Source organism: Punica granatum, chromosome 2 (genome assembly GCF_007655135.1).
Source record: "Punica granatum isolate Tunisia-2019 chromosome 2, ASM765513v2, whole genome shotgun sequence".
NCBI lineage: Eukaryota > Viridiplantae > Streptophyta > Magnoliopsida > Myrtales > Lythraceae > Punica > Punica granatum.
In genome coordinates, this window is record NC_045128.1 from 31,459,984 (window position 1) to 31,478,849 (window position 18,866).

Consider the following 18,866-nt stretch of genomic DNA (forward strand, 5'->3'; position numbering starts at 1 on the left):
AAATGGAAGAACTGCAGCCAAAGCAGAGAGCGGTACTACCGGTGAAGCGCATTTTGTATGGATCTGTTTTCAGTACCCAAAGAAGACAGAAAGTACCATTCGTTCTGATAAGACAGCCTGCCATGATTGGGTTTGCGTAGAAAAAATATCAGTAGAGTATCATTCACCTACTTTGAACGAGAAATAACCAATCAGAATATTTACGAGTGAGAATTAATGGACTTGTGTAGGCATTAATTTTTTAATTTTATGCATTCTGATTAGGTGTTACATAGTTAAATAGTTAAATAATACTCACCGAACTAATGTTTGCTTAGCAGCCATTGGATCGCCTGAAAGAGCGAAAATGATAGGAGGAGAGTGATTCAACGGCTGGAACAAGGGAGCAATGGGTTATGGGTTGTGCCAATTTGAGAGAACCAAATAATGCTTCGGTCCCACCTTACCAACATCTCCTAACAATTCGGCGGGGACCAAACTGCCGATAACGAAGTGCCCTTTTCTTTCTTTTTATAAGGCAAAAAAGTTATCATCCAAAAACATAAAATGTAAAATCAAATGTTGGCAAAGGAATTTACATTATAAGCCACACCCATTTGAATGGAATCCTAAAAGAGCAAAAACAGGACCAGTCGTCTTTTTTTTTTTCCCTTCTGTTTGTGCGCTGACATGCCGGGACGTTGACGACAATAATATTGACAACGGCGGCCTGTTTTCCCCTTAGCGCGCCCAGTGCAGATGAAGGCCAACAGCGGAGAGGTCGACTTGCAACCTTATGGTCTAGGCCGACCGGCTAAAAGTATTGGGTACTTTGCATTTTTTCCCCTTCCCACTTCTGATCATCCAACATTAGTATGCCCCGATGGAGCCTTGATGCACAGGACTTTGTCCTGGACGCTATTCCTGTGGACTAGATCCATCGTACGTCCATGGAAACGTCCCCCCAACCCACTGTATACCATCTTGGCATTCATAGGTGCATGCATGCTCTGCGGATTCGAGCCAGAGAGTAGTTCCATCAAGGAGTACAGAGACAGCAGACATACTTGAAAGGAAGGAATTGCAAGGGGATAAAGATATGCACAAGAAATATGATATAACTGACAAGATTGATGTTTCTGTGATCGTTTTGATATCACAAAACCGACTTGTATCTCGGGATAATAACAAAGGCCCAATCGCTTAGCATGGAGAACAAGAGCTGGACGCATCAAGATAACTGTCAGTAACCCCCTCTTCCACAGAAGATTAAAGTCGTAGTACTGATCAACTACAGGTCCCAGGATAGAAATACTCGGCGCTATTTTCTTTGACCCTGAAGTGGAAATTATGTACTTGGCTCCTTGAAATTCCCTGCCTCTCAGGAATCCCCTTCCAGGAAATTGTCAACTGCAATCGAAAAGAAAATGATGAATATGATATGATAATGGGACATCCAGATCTCAGGCAAAGACAATTTTCATTCAAGCAGCTCCAATTTCTTGACAACACAAGGTGTATTTATCTATATTACTATAAGAAGGGGAAAGGTAAAGTCTGTACAATGATGAAAAGATACCTGTCCGTGAACATCAACCGCTGAGCCAGTGGCCAAAGGTTCTGCCCGTACCAAAATATTTGCTAGATACTCCATACGTAACAAAGTTGTTGAACCATCATGGCTAAAATAGACATCCCCATGATTAAGTGCAATCAACGTGCAACCCTACAGCAGCAAAAACGATTTCATAAGGTAAAGGTCAAATATCAGACAATGAAGATGCGAGAAATATTTTAGATGCTGGCATTAACTTACAAGCTCCGATGTCAAAGTGTGACAATAGTGAAGGAAGCTCAAGACTTCGTCTGAACAGCCATTGGCAGCAACCTCCATAAGGGAGATGTCGTCCACCACAATTGTGATACAATTCCTTTCTTCTGCAACCAATGAGTTGACAGCATCCTGGACTTTCCGATACAACGACGCAAGTCCAGTCTCGACAACTTTTTCACCATTTTCACCTACAAATATTGTATTAACTAATTGTTAAACTAATCTTATCATAACAAAAGAAAATCAAAGAATATGTAGAACAGGAAAGAATATATCAGACAAGTATAGTAAAATAATTAAATCTAGAAGATTAGCTACTTTTCAGTTCTATCCTAGTGCAGTTGGTATGATCCTCTCATCATAACTGTCACTAGGGAACGATTATTTGTCGCCGACTAGAATCCGAGGAGAGAACTACAACCAACTGCAGCAGGACAAAAGATGAGTGCTGGAAATCAGTTGCAGGAAAATGACCCTTCCGGGTCACAATACAGCTTCACTCAGAAGAATGATAATGTATTTCCGGTAAGAAGTCCATTTGCGGGTGTTCGTGCTTTCGGTTGCATCGTTTGTACAATGAGTAGTAAAAGGGCACCTAATCATTTCTCACTTCATCATGAATTATCATTTCAACCATTTCAGAGGACAGCGCACAATTAACATAAGATATGCTGGAAATCGACCAATTGATGACAAATATTACCTGATTCTCACCTGGGCACTGGAACATAAGCATGTCGAAGAAGACTAATCTCTTGTTCTCCTTCTGCGCAGCTAAATTGCAGCCCTAAAACAAAAAAAATTCCATCGGATTAATGAAACCCACCGGAGGGGACAGCTCAAGAAATGATTTTGACGGAGGGAGAAGAGAGTACGAGTTTACGGAGGACGCGGTCGTAGTGAGAGAAGGGCTGGGAGAAGGCGATGAAGACGAGGGCGTTGCTGAGAGGAGGTGAGTCCGGAGACAAGGATCGCTTGACGAGGTGGTGGAGGACGAAGCCGCCGCTCGTCTTCACGCAGTCCTCGATGAGGACGACCTTGCCGCGGAGAGGCTGCGAGCCGCCGTGCTCGTCGAGCCCCAGGGCTTGATCAAGCAGGTTCCATGGCCGGTGGAGGTCCATTGGGCCGGTCCTAGGGTTTTGGCAGGGTTTCTCAAGTGAAAAGAAAAGATGCTAACGAACATCAGTGACAGTTAAAAAAAAAGAATTATTAGCGCCTTTTTCTTTAATTATAAAAATAAATTATTAGGTAAATTATGTAAAAGAAAGGGATAAAAGATGAGGCTGAAACGTTTATTAATAAATTATTAGGTAAATTATGTAAAATAAATTAACGTTTGTTAACGTATTTAAATGAGGACTTTTAACTTTTTTTAATATTTCTAAGTTCCAGAAATTAAATTTAAATTCTGAAATTAAAAAAATCAAAACGTTTTTTAAGTATGTAAATGAGGACTTCTGACATTTTTTTAATATTTCTAAATTTCAGAAATTAAAATTAAATTCTGAAATTAAAAAAGACGAATTAAAAAAAATACAAAGTTGCGGAGATTGAGGGAGGGACTTCCTTCCTCATCCGAGGAATCTCGTTGGTGTTGCCATGGACGATGCCCGGTTTTGGAATTATATGGTGGAATTGATTTGCTGGGGACAAAGGAGTAGAGATGTTTGCATAGGATGCGGGCGATGGAGGCTGCGAACAACCCCGGACGAACACTCACCCCCTCGACATTCTTATTTCCGTCACTTTGTGTTTTTTCTTAAATTAACGTTTTGGCCTAAAAGAGAAAAAGTACGAACTATTTTGGCCTCGTTTAGTATTTTAAACTAAAACAAAAGAAAAGGTGTAATATATGTCTCGACTTTTCATTGGCGACTTCAAAAATCGCAAGGTCTTATTATAGTTTCAAATTTATTCTGCAGTCATTCAACTATTGTCTTTTCAATTTTTCTCTTAATTTGCCAATTCGCGTGTCATTCATTTCATAGGACAACCTACATTTGGAATAATTTAAGGAAAAGTACTTCATATTAGGGATGTGCGGGGTTCCAAGCACCATGTCTTTTTCACGGTACTAGGATCCAACTTGTAGGAGCAAGTTTTAATATTTTAGAATCGGATCCTACCCTATTGGAACCTGAAATCGAAACATACTCGAGACCTAAATTATAACTGCAAATTTTGGATATTCTGTGGAACCTGTAACTTTTTCTTTTGTTTTTTCTCTTAAACACAATAAATGAAATAAATAATTAAAATCGAAAAAAATCACATTCACAATTACGCAAAATAGATAAATGTCGACATGAATTAGTCAGATCACATCTATCCATCCTCGGAACTAAAGAATTATGTAGATTTCCTTAGAATTATATAATAGATAAAGCAAATAAACAACTAAAATATTATGTAGTTATTTAGCAAAAAAAGGATGATGTAGTTCTTCTTAGTAGACAAAACAAATAAACTCTCTTTAAGATTCTCTTACATCGCACATAGAAGATTATGTAAATATAAAATAAATTTGTTCAAAAAATATATATAGGTCTTGGTTACCGGGTTCCCTGAATATCCTATATGTTAGAACAGGAATCGAAACCTATTTTCACCAGTTCCTTAAATTATTACCCGAATTCTACCTTATTTTCGATTTGAGTTATTTGAACCCTACTCTAATGGGTAGATTCTAACTGGTTCCGGATATACTGAGTATTTATGCACACCCCTAGTTCATATGGCACAATATTTAGCGATTTTGTTTGCCACAACCTTTAAAAATTGCTTACTGAATATATACCCGGAGTTGGACTAATATACTAAGGATTTAAGTCCAGTACGAGGAAAAATATGACTCTCACGCGAATTAAAGAAAGACGAGTAGTATACACTAGATGTGACTCTCATAATATTCCCTTTTGTACTGTTCCATTAATATTCCTTCCTCTCTATACACACGCTAGAAAAAGATTACGCGATCAAACGATCGATCAAGCAAATCAAATCGGTTGAATTTCGGTAAAATGTGAGCGAGTGCCCAAAAAAAATCTTTCGTTTTAATTTCGGTAACAGAGCATTTGGTCCTAGCAACTATCCCGAGTAATGCCTCATCCGAATCGCTCTCCTCTGGTACTTCAATATTAACTTAGATACCTTGGCAAGGGCTAGCCGTCTTTCTAGAGCTGCCATCTCGTCGTCTTCAGTTATTTCCAGCTTTGCTTCATCTTGTCTTTTGGGAGATTCTTCTGCTTGGGACTGCCATTGCTCTGACTACCTGCACAAATTCGCTTTCGACTTTATTCTCCCAGCAAAATAAATATATGGGGACTTATTCAGAGCCACTACGAATCCCGTTGCTTTCCCAAGGCAAGTGACAAAATGCCCTCAGAAAAACTGTCAATAATTTGAACTCATGCACAATAATACCCCCCCATCCTAAGTGCTTACATCACCATCACACGGTAGAAGAAAAGGCAGAAGCTGAAATTTGATGACCAATTGGAAAACAAGACTATTCAACATCAAAATGGCAATATAGATAACTACAACGAGGGACGTCTATATAGATAGCATTACCACCTTGATGATAATCTTCAAACATCTCTATTCAACGTTATCGATAACTCAGTCGGTAATAGTCTAAATTGGTGATAACCCCAATTTCCAGTAATAACTTTATGGTAAAGTACCAAACTTCACCTAAATTATGTTCCTTCCCTTGATTGAAACCCCCTTCCTCTTCTTAAAGGGGTTGGAGTAGGGGTGTGCACGGATACCGGGTATGCCTGGAACCGGTCGGAACTTATCCGGTAGGGTAGAGTCCGGGTAGCTCGTATTGAAAATAGGGTAGGGTCCGGGTATCAAAATAAGGAAATGGTGAAATCCGGTTCCGATTCCAACCTACAGGGTATCCAAAACCGGAACCGGAATCGGTACCCGGAACCGGATGGTAATTACTAAAAAAAAAAAGAAAAAAAAAAGGTAAAGTTAGTCTCATTCTCTGTTAGTCTTAACAGAGTCGGGAAGATTGAAGACACAAGATAGGAAGAATCCTAAATTGCCTCTCGCCTCCGACTCTACCTCCTCTCGTCTCTGTCGGTCGCCTCTCATCTCCTACCCTGAGTACTCTCCACTCCAGCTCCCCTCCGTTATCGTTCTTCTCGCCTCGGTTCACGTCCTGGTACGTTGTTTGGCGGGTGCGAAGCTCATCCCACCCTCATCGCTTTCGCGGCTGCCTGCCTCCCTTTCCCTCTCTTCCTCTCTTCACCATCCCTCCTCTCATTATTGTTGACATCCAATCTCTGCAACCGCAACCTCTTACCGCATCCGCTCCGCATCCGCTCCGCATTGCCCAGCCGAATTGAAAGATGTGAGAGTTTTCATTTCTAGGGTTTCCTAATTTTGTCGACTTCCTCTGGCTTGGTTGATTTCCGATTAATTGTCCCCTCTAACGGTGATGGAACCAAATCTCGTTGGATTTCTACTGCCCCCTTACCTCCACTCTCGTCTCAATCCTTGCTTGTGCCTTAATCCCGCTTCTGATTTAATTTGAGGTATTGGGATCTCAAATTTGTCTCGATCTTGCTGGACTTCGTGATCTTGGTCCTTTGCTGGTAAAATAACGCAGTTAATTGCTCGAATTTGTAATGAGAAGTACGATGACAGGTAGCTTTTTCTGCAATTGATTCCTTGAATGTTCCTGAGCTGGTTTGTGGAAAATAAGTAATGATTATGGTTTTATCTTCTTTAAATATCGAAAAACAATTCCATAGGGGGGTCACACATTGTTGATTCAAATAATTTGCGATGATTACTGATTATGGGTGAGATATTTTCGGTTTTATTTAGCGATATAAAAAAATTTACAGGTTCCAACGGGGTACCCGGAATCTGTGGTATAATATAAGTTCCGAGTAAGTTCCGGTTCCAAGATTCAACATGGTAGGATCCGCTTCCAAAATCTTGGAATCGGTTCCTTACAAGGTAGGGTTTAGGTATCGTGAAAAAAATAGGGTACCCGGAACCGATTACCCTAGGTTGGAGGGTAAAGCTAGCATCCTCAACTTGAAGAAAGCTCAAACTTGGCGTTGCGGAAGCAGAACGCTCGTTCTGTAAAATTGTCCATGGAGAAAGGGCTTGAGTTGATTGATTAAGGGTGAAGAAGAAGTGGGCTCCATCTACAATTATTGGCCAAAGCTTCAACAAAGAAGGCGATGGAGAATGATAGATAAAATTAGGGTTCCTAAAAAAAATTTGTCTGCATAATTTGCTTATGGCTCACAATTACTAGGGTTCGCGATTGAAGTGATCTCCGAATGTTATTCATAGTTGTAATTTGTTCTTGTGCGAGAATGGTATAAGACTAAACAGGAGAACCCGACCCAAAAGACTAGTCTATTAGGTGGAACAACCAATTTTGTCTATAAACCCCACATCAATTGCTCATACAATCAATGTGAAATAAGTCTCATACATTCAATTAGTTCAGTCTCCCATAAGGACCAACGTCCTCGTTGATCACGGTTACATTGGTCACGGCCGGCATTCCCGGGCCACCACTCTGTAGGCCCCCACTCCGTAAGCCACCACTCAGAGGTTTGGCTCAGATACCAATTGTTATAAATTAAACGGGAGAATCCGACCCAAAAAACTAGTCTATTATGTGGGAGAGCCCATTTAATCTACAAACCCCACATCAATTCCTCATACAATCAACGTGGGACAAGTCCCACACCTTCAATTAGTTGAGTTCAAAATAATGGTAGACTTCTATTGCGTTTTTGAGAATTTATTAACTAACTTATCAAAAAAGAGAGAATTTTTTGCCCAGATGTTGTTATCTTGTTAATCCTCTCTTCATGTATTTTCATTAAATTGTTCCAAATGAGAAATGATTTGTCCAAAGATAATTGTTTACGTTCTTCGTCAGAGGATTTCCTCAATATAAAATTTATGAATGCAGAACTCAAAAGAAGTTAATGAAGGTCGTAAATCTATCAAGGCTATCTTGGTGATAGCCAATTTTCTACTCAGAGCTTTGTATTTTAGGATAAAGGTTGATTATAGTCCTTTAATCTTCATTTTTTTCTTAAATGTATTTTTGAATTGATTTTAATCTTCAATCTTTTCTAGTTGGTCACTTTTAGCTCTATTATTGTTTTTCAGGTAGAAATATATTGACGTGACATTTTATTTTAATAAAAATTAATCTTTAAAAATATTAAAAGTACTTTAAAGAAAAAAAATTAAAAAAATTGCAAGTCTGAAGAAGGCGATGGAGTCAAAGGACTCCAAGGTCACTGGGGGCCTATATGTTCGTCAACAACCTCTGAGAAGGAGGGGTGGTGGCCGTCGGCTAGTCCCTTTCGAGAGACTTCAGCTCGTTAGTGACCTTGGAGGAGGAAGGGATGATTGTCAACAAGTCCTCCTTCGGCTCCCTCTCCAATCAAATCTTATTTTTTATTTTATTTTATTTTTTGAGTGCTTTTATTATTTTAAAAATTAGGTTTTATTTAAATAAATGTCACATCAACATATTTGATTACAAATAAACCAACTAGGAAAAATTTGAGTACCAGAATTGCTTAAATATAAGTTTAAGACTAAAAAAGAAAAAGAAAAAGAAAAAAAAACACTTTTGATTTTTAACCTTTTACGCTTTTGTCACTTTGACCATAAATTATTTTTTGGTCATTCTTGTCCTCAACCTTCCCCATTTTTGTCACGTTGATCCTCCTATCATTTTTCCTAACCTGGATTTTATTTTTTATTTTTGATATTTTCTTATAATAAAAATTATTTTCCAAAAATATTAAAAAAAGGAAAGGGCAACTGCTGATTAATTCGGTAGTGCCGGAGAGGTAGGGAAGGGCTAGGGGTGTTGTTCAATAGCCCCAACCCCACCTTCGAGGTCGCCAGCGTTCTCTGGGGGTGCCAGCGACCACAAAGGTGAGGTCGGGGCTGCCGATCGACGCCCCCAACCCTCAAATCGACCAAGATTTGAAACTTTAAAAACTCGATTTATTTGGGGGCTGGAGGTGTCGATCGATGGCCTTTACCCGAACTCTGAGGTCTTTGGCACCCTCTAGGGAAGCCGCCGACCTCAAGGGTTAGGGTTAGGGCCACTAGTCATTGCTCCCAGCCCCTCTTACCCTCACCCGCGGTGGCTCCTGGTCCATTTTTTTGAAAAATTAATTTTTATTTTAAAAATTATAAAGTCATTTTACTTGTGTCGTGTGGCTTATTCTCATTGGTATCCACATCCACATCAGCATCTGGTAACAAAAAAGAAAAAGACGGGAGGACCAACATGACAAAAACGAGGAAGGTTGAGGATAAAAATAAAAAGAGAAAAGGTTTAAGACCAAAGTGATACAAACATTACACTACAGAAAGCGAATGGAAGCAACCGAATGAGGTTTTCCAGATTAAGAACCTCGAGAACTCGTCTCAAGATCAGATAAAATCACGAATGGAGTTAATAGAACACACTGCCAAATGTGAGTGGTAACTACGTTTTGGTCTGAAACATCAACAGTCGGGGAGTTCTCAAAGAAGAATCACTTTGCTATACATCAGAAACTCCACTCCTCTAGATTCTCTCTTCCAAGCTATATAAATAGTTTCTCCAATAGTTCAAAAGAAAAAAAGATGCAATTGAAAAAATCGAAGACAAAAGGAAATGTCAGGAAACAAACATCGGAGTCTCCAAGCGATGGATTGGATTATTAAAGGAACCTCTCGACGCTAGATGGTGTGGAAGAATGAAGGGACGCCGCCTCCTTTGATTGAGACCGGCGGGAGCCGTCGGGTTAGCAAGTGAGAGGAGGAGCTCCGGTTTAACAGGTGAGAGTCAAGGAAGAGAACTATCACCGTGATATCGTCGTGAAAGTGTCTTCTCACCCCTCGGTCTATCTTCTTCAGGTCCGAGTATCTCATCTCTCTCTTCTTGGCCGCTTCGCACAGTGCCGCCTTCACCAGCTTCCTCGCAACACCCTGGAGGAATACAAACATGAAGTGTTGAGATCATGCAACACACAACTAGCGGAAAAAGAAAACCAAAAGGGACACCGAAAAGTACATGACCCGCAACATCTTCCAATATCATAATGGAAGCGGGAATTGGATGGAAAACCAGCTGTTTCAAGTTTAACCAAAAAGCATACATTTAAAAATGGGACTGGACTGAGCCAACTGGGAATTAGACCTGTGGTCTGTCAGTTCCATCCAAAGTTTAAATTTGCAACGAATGAGGATCGTACCAATTGAAAATTTAAACAATCATTTTTTATGTAAATCTATATTGTTAGATGATTTTTCAATAATTTCTGAAAATGTGGTTTGACACATAAAACAGGGGACCCATGAATCCATAGCTTGTCTGGTTCAATGTGCTGTCTGATTCTTAGACCTGTGACTCCAATATATGTATTTTGATGAATTTGAAGGGCTCAAACCAGCTTAGAGAAAAAACTATCTTCTTCAGAAATCGGTTGACCAGTTCCAAGCAACAACTATCAGATCAAATGGATTCATTTGCAGGTCTTCTGGACAGATCATGAGTCACGGGACCACTTCCCAGTGAGACCAGGACCACCCCAATAGCCAGAGTTTCATAAAAAATGGCTGATACTGCTAACGATAAGACTAAGGAGATGTCAAATAAGAATCATACGTTACGTGGACAGTTGCTAACAATATCGACTGCCTCTTGATTGCTGAGGTGTTCCCACAAGCCATCTGATGCGAATATGAGAAACTGATCCTGAGGATGAATCCTTTGGACATGTATTGTGGGTTCAGCTCTAAGAATCGGGCTATCAAAGGGTTCTGGCAGCCTAAATTTTGACAACAGAGGTTCTTTGTTGAACTCTGCCTTCTTTAAATAGGCATCACCAATGGATCTCGAAACCTGCAAAAGAGGGTGGGAAAGGGATAATGTCAAACCTCTTAGGAACTAGACTGAATTTTAACTCTTCTCAAATTGGCTTACACATAACATAGCTAACATTATTATTTTATTACATAATTGAATGCCGCTCAACAAGAAAATTACAGTCTCGAGTAACACTTCGACTTCTATGTACCAACAAAAATTGATCGCAGAATCATTTCAATCAACATCTAAAGAAATCGGGCAGTCAAATTAAAATGGAAACAGGAATAGGCAATTTTCCCATTTCAAGGTGAGAAAGAAAAAGAACTCTATTGCAATAGGCTTGATCGACAGATGGATAAATAGAGTAATCGACTACCAGTTATAGTTAGCACTTTCCTTTTCTTGTAAAACCAAAACTGAGGTAGCAAGGATGGACTGCAACGAAAAAGACGTCTTTTTCAAAGAAAGCATGTATAAATCTAAATTTTTCGGAGAAGTGAAAGAAAAGATTGTTTCAAGTGCATCTTTCCCTGGAGGGAGAGAATGTAATTGAACCACTTCTTCTGCAGGAAAACAAAAACCACTCCCCATTGCCGAACAGACTCATTGAAAGAAATTACAGGCAAGAGGCTTCACCTGTATCAAACCCTTCACTCGCCAAACTTTGTGCTTCATCACCACGATTTGCGGATCATCGGGATGCAACAATCGCAACTCCTCTCTCACAGTCTCAATGCTTGCATTATGCTCTGAAGATAACTGGACAGCCTTGATCTCCTTGGCACCCCTCTCGAGCCTACCCAGCACAACCCGGGAATCTCCTGCATTCGCAATGTATAACTGCCCGCTGCATATCACACCTACCAAGCAGCAGGAACCTACCGAAGCAATCTGAGGCTTTGTTAGCCACTGCTTCTTCACTAGAGAGAGAAACTCCCCTTCTGTAGCCAAAAAGGCCTTCTTGATTATGTCCGCAGACATTCCTTGGTTCTCCGATGCATATTCTGACAGAGTCAAGAAGGCTGATTTTATCTTTGAATTCCTTGTTAGATAATTTATGTATGTACTATCATAAAGCCTTGATGAGCCATCATTTCCTCTTATTTCCAGATTATCCATTTCATAACAATCAAACACATTCAATTAGTAGGTTCCCACCACAAGAATAAGAAGGAATAAGTACCCCCTTGGATTTCATGGAATAATGTCCTTTAAGTGCATTCTTTTAAAATTAGTTAAACTAAACAAACTTTACTCTGAAAGTGAATAATTCAATTTGGAATGACGCAATACAAAAATCAGAACAACGAACATCCCTGAAGATAAAATTAGAAGTGCTAGCATGCATACTAGTTCGATGACTCCTACCTGTGTAAGCTTTTAAATTGTTTAGCAGTGCTTTTTAATAATATATAAGAAAACTATGTGAATAGCTCAATCAATTCATACAGAGTTTGCTAGGCGAAAAGCAAGGAAAAGACTTACTCTTTACATTGTCAAAAAGTTGTTCATTCACGAATCGGGCAGCTTCGGGGCCTCCATGGCCATCGTAAATGCCAACAAATGTCCCTTGCAGGCCCCAGTCGCTTGTGCTCAATGGTCCCGATTCTAGCTGGCTATGATCCTCAAGGAGGGAGTTTGCCTGAATCACTGCCATAGAGTATTCCCCGCCATAGTGGGACCCCGTGTCCTTGTACCATAGAAGCCCATCATGCCTCCCGCTCGCATCTCCGCCTCTCCCTGAGCTATCGCCCTCAACCGAAGGCTTCCAACAGGGGGAAATGATCCTCAACAATGAAGTGGATACCATAACTTTACATGTTCTCACCCAAATAACCCAGCAATCAATTTATTGATATTCCAGTAGATATCAAGCTCAAGCTTCTGTTCTGTCTTCCCAAAAATAGGTCCAAATGTTTCAGGAATCAAACACGGATTAATAAACGCAGACACCATGAATCTGCAAAGACCCAAATGAATCCACACAATGAATTAAACCAGCCATCTAGCAGATTCAACTTTTAAACCACATAAACTCATTCCATTTCCACGCTTATCGAACACACGGGAGGGATTAATAGATTAGAAGTAGCTCCAATCTACCAGCTCAACCAACAGAAGTCAGCCTAGGAATACAGAACCTATAAGGGTGCATAGATTTTAAATTAAAAGCTGGGGCAAAAATCAAATGGCAGACATACAATTCCACATGGGCAACAGCATATATTGATCTTTACATAACAGCATAACAGGGAAAAGAGAAAATGAATAAAAAAGAGGAAGAGCATGACCAGAACATTGCATTCTGCAAACATAAGGACAAATCCAGATGCAGGCAAAAGAAAGGGATGCAACATACAAAATGGGCAAGTGCTAATTGTCCCAAAAACCGAATCTTTCATTGGAAAATCGGCGAGGCTCCCAATCACGAACCTTAAATCAATGAATCAAGAAAATACACCTTGCCGTCACGATCGCTGGAGTCACTGCGCTGGATCATATGAACCCATCAATCCTTCTTAAAAAAAATACGAAAGATTAATGACGGAATGATACGATCAATCGGGCTGGAGGGACAAAGAATATGCGGACCCCTGTTGGTTCCAGGAAGACAGAGATTGTCATGCAACAACAAGAACAATAACAGCAACAACGATTGGGAAACAAATGGGTTCAAAGTCCATCACAGAGAGGAGAGTAGATTTTCTTTATTTTCTTGGAAATTTTTTTTTTCCCTCCTCTTTGTTTCTCTCTCTGTGGGCTTTCTGCTTGCGGGGTGGGAATGAGGGTTGGGACCTTCGGTTTATGGTTTGCTCCAAATTTAATAGACTTTTTTTTTTTTTTTGGGTGTTTGGGGGTTTTTTGACTTTGACCTTTAACAAACAAACCCACCATTTTAGGCAATTTTTGCTCTTCTTTCACGTCTCCTTATTTTCCCTTTCCCTTTGAAGTTTTGAACTGATGGATCGGACACGGATACAACTTACAAGAGTGGTCGATTTAATTAGATAGATCCTTGTCACAATCTCCCGCACACGGTTTGTACTAACTTCCTTCTATTATATATCTCAATTGAACAATAAGTCGTTTGATCTTTTTTTTTTTTTTAAATATACTTAATGAAATAATGCAAATCGACCATTTGAAAATAGCTAAATCGGGACATATGTTCCATGAAACCTTTTCATTGGGCTATTGAACTCATCAAAACTCGTGGTGCATATTTTCTTCGGTTGAGAGGTTGGCGCATTTGAGGAATATCTTGATGCATTGGCACGATTCGACTCACATTGTTATCTAGCAGGTCGAGATTTGAATAGATTACATTGGCTTTGAGCTCGATGTGTATATGGAATCATTTTCCCCCTTGAAGTTATGCAGTGTTAGTTTAGGACTACGTAAATGACTAACCTTTGGTATTGGCATTCAGAACTAACAAACGATCGCTTTAAAAAGATGTCAATTAATATTAAAAAGAATATGTTGTTCTGGTGGTTGAACGAGTGCAAACTTTCTTGGTAAAGATATAAATTTGAGTCACTGTAAAGTTATGCATGAGAATATTCCTTATTGATCACCTGCTCCACTTGTTTTATTCTATGAGCTTCTACGGTGCACATATAAATTGTGGAGATTTTGGGCGAAATTTAAATTCGCCTTGCTATAAAAAAGAACAATCTATCTATCTATCTATCTATATAATATATAAACTTGACTACACCCTAATAAATAGAGATAGAACAGTAAATGTCTTTATAATTTAGTGTGTTATATGGAGATGAAATAATAATAATAATTATTATTATTATATTAATTAAAGAATGTATATCCAAAGAAATATTTTATTAATAAATAAATATACACTAAAACCTAATAAATAGAGGTAGAATAGTAACTATCGTAAGAAATTAATATGTTATAAGGAAATTAAATAATAATAGTAATAATTATTTTTATTATTGTAATTAAATAAAATATGTCCAAAGAAATTTTAAAGAAGGATGCCAATCACTTATTGTTATTTTATTAGCAAATAATATACATAACTTTTTAAAAATTAGGAATTGCCTAAAATTATAATAAACTTCACTTTATTAATTTTAACAATCATTGTTAGCCTTATAAAAGTTAAATTAAGTAAATCTCTCTATGAAATGATTAGTCATTTTATCTTAATTTATTCATATTCAGAAAACTTAATATATGAAATACGAGGGAGAATAAGATAGCGGTGAATGCTTAACTTTAGATTTTATAATTATCTATTTCATTAACTATATCTAGAAATTTTGAATATTTTGGAGTCTAATTTTCTTACAAATTAAATTGATAATTGGGATTATATGCCTATGATATATTTTACATGAATTACTTGATTGTGAGCTCTTGAATTACATCATCTAGCATAAGTTTGAAATTTTCCGTATTAGAATTTATATACTATAAAAATAATTTTTTTGTATATTAATATAAACTACAAACCAATATAAATTATTATCTTAATATTTAACTTTTCATAATAAAATTTTCTTTATGAAATATCTGTAATGCACGGGTCAATCACCAGTAGTAATAATAATAACGTAAAGCAACTTAAAAAGCGTTGAAACAGTTTAAGGTCCTTACTGAAAATAGTAACATACTTTAGGATCATAATTATAATTATAAAATAATACGAGGATCGAGCATGTAATAAAGTATAACAATCTCTCTCGCAGTTTGTTTCGTAGTGAGCCTCTGGTCTCACTGAAGCCAAAACGATGTCGCTTTGCCTTCCGGTGACTCCGCATATTACTCTTCCCGTCGGGCTAACAAAATCGGGCCGCCCTCAGCAGTGCCGCTCCTTGCGCGTACCGCGACGCGCCACCGTATCAGCAGTGTATTCAGTCATGGCGGCCGCCAGCTCGGTTCGAGTCGCCGCCGCTCAGATGACCTCCATCAACGACCTGGCCTCCAACTTCGCGACCTGCTCCCGCCTGGTCAAAGTAAGTCACCGGATTTTCCTTCTCTTTTGAGTCCAATTCCTCGACCTCTGATTCCATTTTGGCTAAGACAGCTGAGAGTCGCTTTCTTAGATCGTTCCTGGTGATCTGATGCGGATTCTATTGTATATCCGAAGAAAATATCGGCTGTTCGAGTTTCTATATGATGTTTAACTCAGAGAGAACTGCCTATAGGACCATCCGTTCGCATTCAGCTGAAAATATAACCAAAGGAAAACCTGTTTTGATGTCTTTTTGGGAGGAATTCTAACGATGAACTTGTGGCGGTCTTATGTTTTCTTCCGTTTCGAGCTATATATTCGAAATTGGGATTGGTTGATATTCTGGCGATATATATGATGAATTTGAGCCTGCGTGTGATATCGGAGATAATCGAGTTGTCGGTAGTCCAACGCACGCAATTACCGAAAGAACATTTCTTCAGATTCTAATTTACGGTGGATTGCATTGAAAAAGGAAGCAGCTTCTGCTGGGGCGAAATTGCTCTGCTTTCCCGAGAGCTTCTCGTACATTGGTGCCAGGGATGGGGACAGCCTTAAGATTGCAGAACCCTTGGATGGACCGATCATGCAACAATACCAATCTCTGGCGAGGTGTGAATGCTTTAAATATTTGTGGTTTTTCCTGCTGCCATGGTTAATGCAGTCTTCCCTCGATCTCTTTGAGAAATAATAGCATTGGAATTCTGAATGTTTCTTTCCCTTCGCATTATGAGTTGACAGAGAGTCCAATATATGGCTGTCACTTGGAGGCTTCCAAGAGAAAGGGAAAGATGACGAGCACTTGTGTAACACACACGTTGTCATCGATAATGAGGGGAATATCAGAAGCAGTTATCAGAAAATACACTTGTAAGACAATTTTCTTGACATTTTGAATCCCTGCAGAGTATCTCTCTCTTGTTTATTCATTCTCTTTTTGTGGAAGAATGTTGTTAATGTACAAATGTATTGTCACTGAACTTATAAATTTCCTCTTTTGCCTCTTTTCCATTGCTATGACAAGGTTTGATGTTGATGTGCCTGGTGGGATGGTTTACAAGGAAAGCAGCTTCACTGAAGCAGGTAATAATTCAATGTGCAGTGAGTACTCAATCTGTTTGAATATATGCCCTGCTTGATCCTTGTTAGAATGCTTAAATTGTAAACTGCAGGATTCTTTCAAATTTTGTTTCATCATCACCAATGAAATATCTTATCTCAACAACTACTTCTCCCAACTCCAATTCATGAACATTGTGGATGCCATTCTACACTATAATATGGAAGTGTGCGTGGTCAACCTGTAATAACTGTCGGTTGGAATAATGAGTTGCACGGATACAAATTTTGTATTATCAATGAATACACTTTTACCTCCATTCTGTTCAGCCGCTTGTTGCCGTATATAAAACTTGGTGGTCCATCTGAACTTCTTGCGATTCCAGGAAAAGATATAGTAGCAATCGACAGCCCTGTAGGCCGTCTCGGGTTGACGGTGTGCTATGATCTGAGATTCCCGGAGATTTATCAGCAGCTGAGATTCCAACATGAAGCACAGGTATGAAATATAAATAGGTTTCTTGGTTTTTCTTTTTGCTATCCTATATGACACTTGTTGCATTAACTGTTTACTTTCCATTGCATCCACAGGTTCTGCTCGTGCCTGCGGCCTTCACAAAAGTGACAGGTCAAGCACACTGGGAAATCCTTCTACGTGCTCGAGCTATTGAGACTCAATGCTATGTATGATGTATTTGCAGTTTCCATTTCTCCTAACGCATTCGATATGATCTTTTTCGAGATTTTTGGTTTATGTCAAGTACAGTCTTAGTAGCTGATTCACTTCCTAATACTTTTGGGATATTCAATCGGTGCATTACTAGGTCATTGCTGCTGCACAAGCTGGAAAGCACAATGATAAAAGGGAGAGTTACGGCGATGCTTTAATTATTGATCCATGGGGTACTGTAGTGGGGAGACTGCCAGGTCAGGAGAAATCTTCTGTTCATGTTTTTTCTCACTGACCTTTTAAATCTATCCTCTGTGTAACTGTCCGAACATCAGGTGACTGGCAACGTTCTTATATGCAGCTTGTTTCTGGCATTACGCATAGTTCATAAATAGCCTCATTTCTTGTTGGGCTTGAAATGTTTTTCTAAGTACTATGCATCTTCCCTGTGTACATTTATTTTATGCCTGTTGCTGTTTTCCCTCTAATATCCACATAACTGGTAGTTTTTTCTCATCTTTTCTATTCAGACCATCTGGCAACGGGGATTACTGTAGCTGATATTGATCTGTCGTTTCTCGACTCAGTCAGGACAAAGATGCCACTTGCCAAGGTAATAACTCTACGTTCTACTTTAAAACTGGGTTTGCCCAACAAAAGGAACTTCAAAATCTTTGAGATCACGGTATTCAAGTGGCACCGTGTAATGGACGAGAGGTAATCACGTAGAGCTGATGGCTCCACGGATGATCAGTGCTCATCTATTAGTTGCTTGTACTGTCTCAAGGCATAGATGTTGACATATCAGTGCTTCCTCGGTAAGTGAAAATGCTATATAGCTGCTAAGTCTGAAAATTGCCAACACATAAAGCGTATCGAGAAACCCTTCTCATTTTCCTATCTTGGTCCTTCTGCCTGCTAAAGGAAGTTTGATCTATTTCCCGGAGATAGCCTGCTTCTCTTTCAGAAACTCCATTTACCCACAAACCAGCTGCTGTTGAATTTGCTGTCAACCCAGTAATAGTAACTTGATTAATATACATCATCTTTCTGAGCTCGACGATTTTTTCCTCTTTTGATTGCAGCAAAGGAAGCCCTTAGATTTCTGGAAGCCTGCATCTTTGTGAATGAAGGACCACTGACGAAGAGCACACCTCTCAATTATGCTCGGCATCCTCGTCGATAAGGACTATTTACGGAGAGCACCTCTCAGTTATGCTCCTGTCGGATCTACTCCTAGTGTTGTATATTACAAGGTAATAAAGGGAGAATGCTCTGCGGCCATGTACACTTTGCATCTTCAATTCAGTTGGAAGATTTCCCGCTCGATTCTAATGCATAATTATTAGTAATTAACATTTCGTATATACTAACATTTTGTCAGACTGTACGTCCGTTAGTTCATTGAGATGCAGATCAAGACACTTTAGTTTGGTGGGACGAATTTGATCTGCATCGTATGTGT

The 18,866-nt window shown here is 39.1% G+C and overlaps 3 protein-coding genes across 7 annotated transcripts; 1 reads left to right on the top strand and 2 right to left on the bottom strand.

The window, feature by feature from the left end:
* Window positions 1-1,060: 1,060 nt before the first annotated feature.
* Window positions 1,061-3,007, bottom strand: LOC116195906 (elongator complex protein 6). Its single transcript, XM_031525322.1, has 5 exons — window positions 2,689-3,007; window positions 2,528-2,600; window positions 1,796-2,001; window positions 1,559-1,705; window positions 1,061-1,389 (listed from the first exon to the last, which is right to left on the bottom strand). The coding sequence occupies exons 1-5, from the start codon at window positions 2,932-2,934 to the stop codon at window positions 1,267-1,269; spliced, it is 795 nt and encodes a 264-aa protein (XP_031381182.1). The 5' UTR covers window positions 2,935-3,007; the 3' UTR covers window positions 1,061-1,266.
* A 6,202-nt stretch (window positions 3,008-9,209) lies between these two features.
* LOC116195904 (probable protein phosphatase 2C 38) lies at window positions 9,210-13,486 on the bottom strand. 5 transcript variants are annotated; one of them, XM_031525321.1, is made up of 5 exons: window positions 13,150-13,486; window positions 12,174-12,577; window positions 11,325-11,692; window positions 10,485-10,721; window positions 9,210-9,805 (listed from the first exon to the last, which is right to left on the bottom strand). In XM_031525321.1, the coding sequence occupies exons 2-5, from the start codon at window positions 12,496-12,498 to the stop codon at window positions 9,557-9,559; spliced, it is 1,179 nt and encodes a 392-aa protein (XP_031381181.1). In that variant the 5' UTR covers window positions 12,499-12,577; window positions 13,150-13,486; the 3' UTR covers window positions 9,210-9,556. The 5 variants fall into 5 exon arrangements, with proteins under 5 accessions (XP_031381181.1, XP_031381178.1, XP_031381180.1 ...); XM_031525318.1 differs by having other exon boundaries at window positions 12,174-12,648; XM_031525320.1 differs by having other exon boundaries at window positions 13,122-13,486.
* A 1,959-nt stretch (window positions 13,487-15,445) lies between these two features.
* Window positions 15,446-18,791, top strand: LOC116194934 (deaminated glutathione amidase, chloroplastic/cytosolic). Its single transcript, XM_031523860.1, has 9 exons — window positions 15,446-15,673; window positions 16,148-16,284; window positions 16,414-16,542; window positions 16,697-16,755; window positions 17,118-17,230; window positions 17,323-17,415; window positions 17,556-17,658; window positions 17,932-18,014; window positions 18,487-18,791. The coding sequence occupies exons 1-9, from the start codon at window positions 15,449-15,451 to the stop codon at window positions 18,526-18,528; spliced, it is 984 nt and encodes a 327-aa protein (XP_031379720.1). The 5' UTR covers window positions 15,446-15,448; the 3' UTR covers window positions 18,529-18,791.
* Window positions 18,792-18,866: the final 75 nt, after the last annotated feature.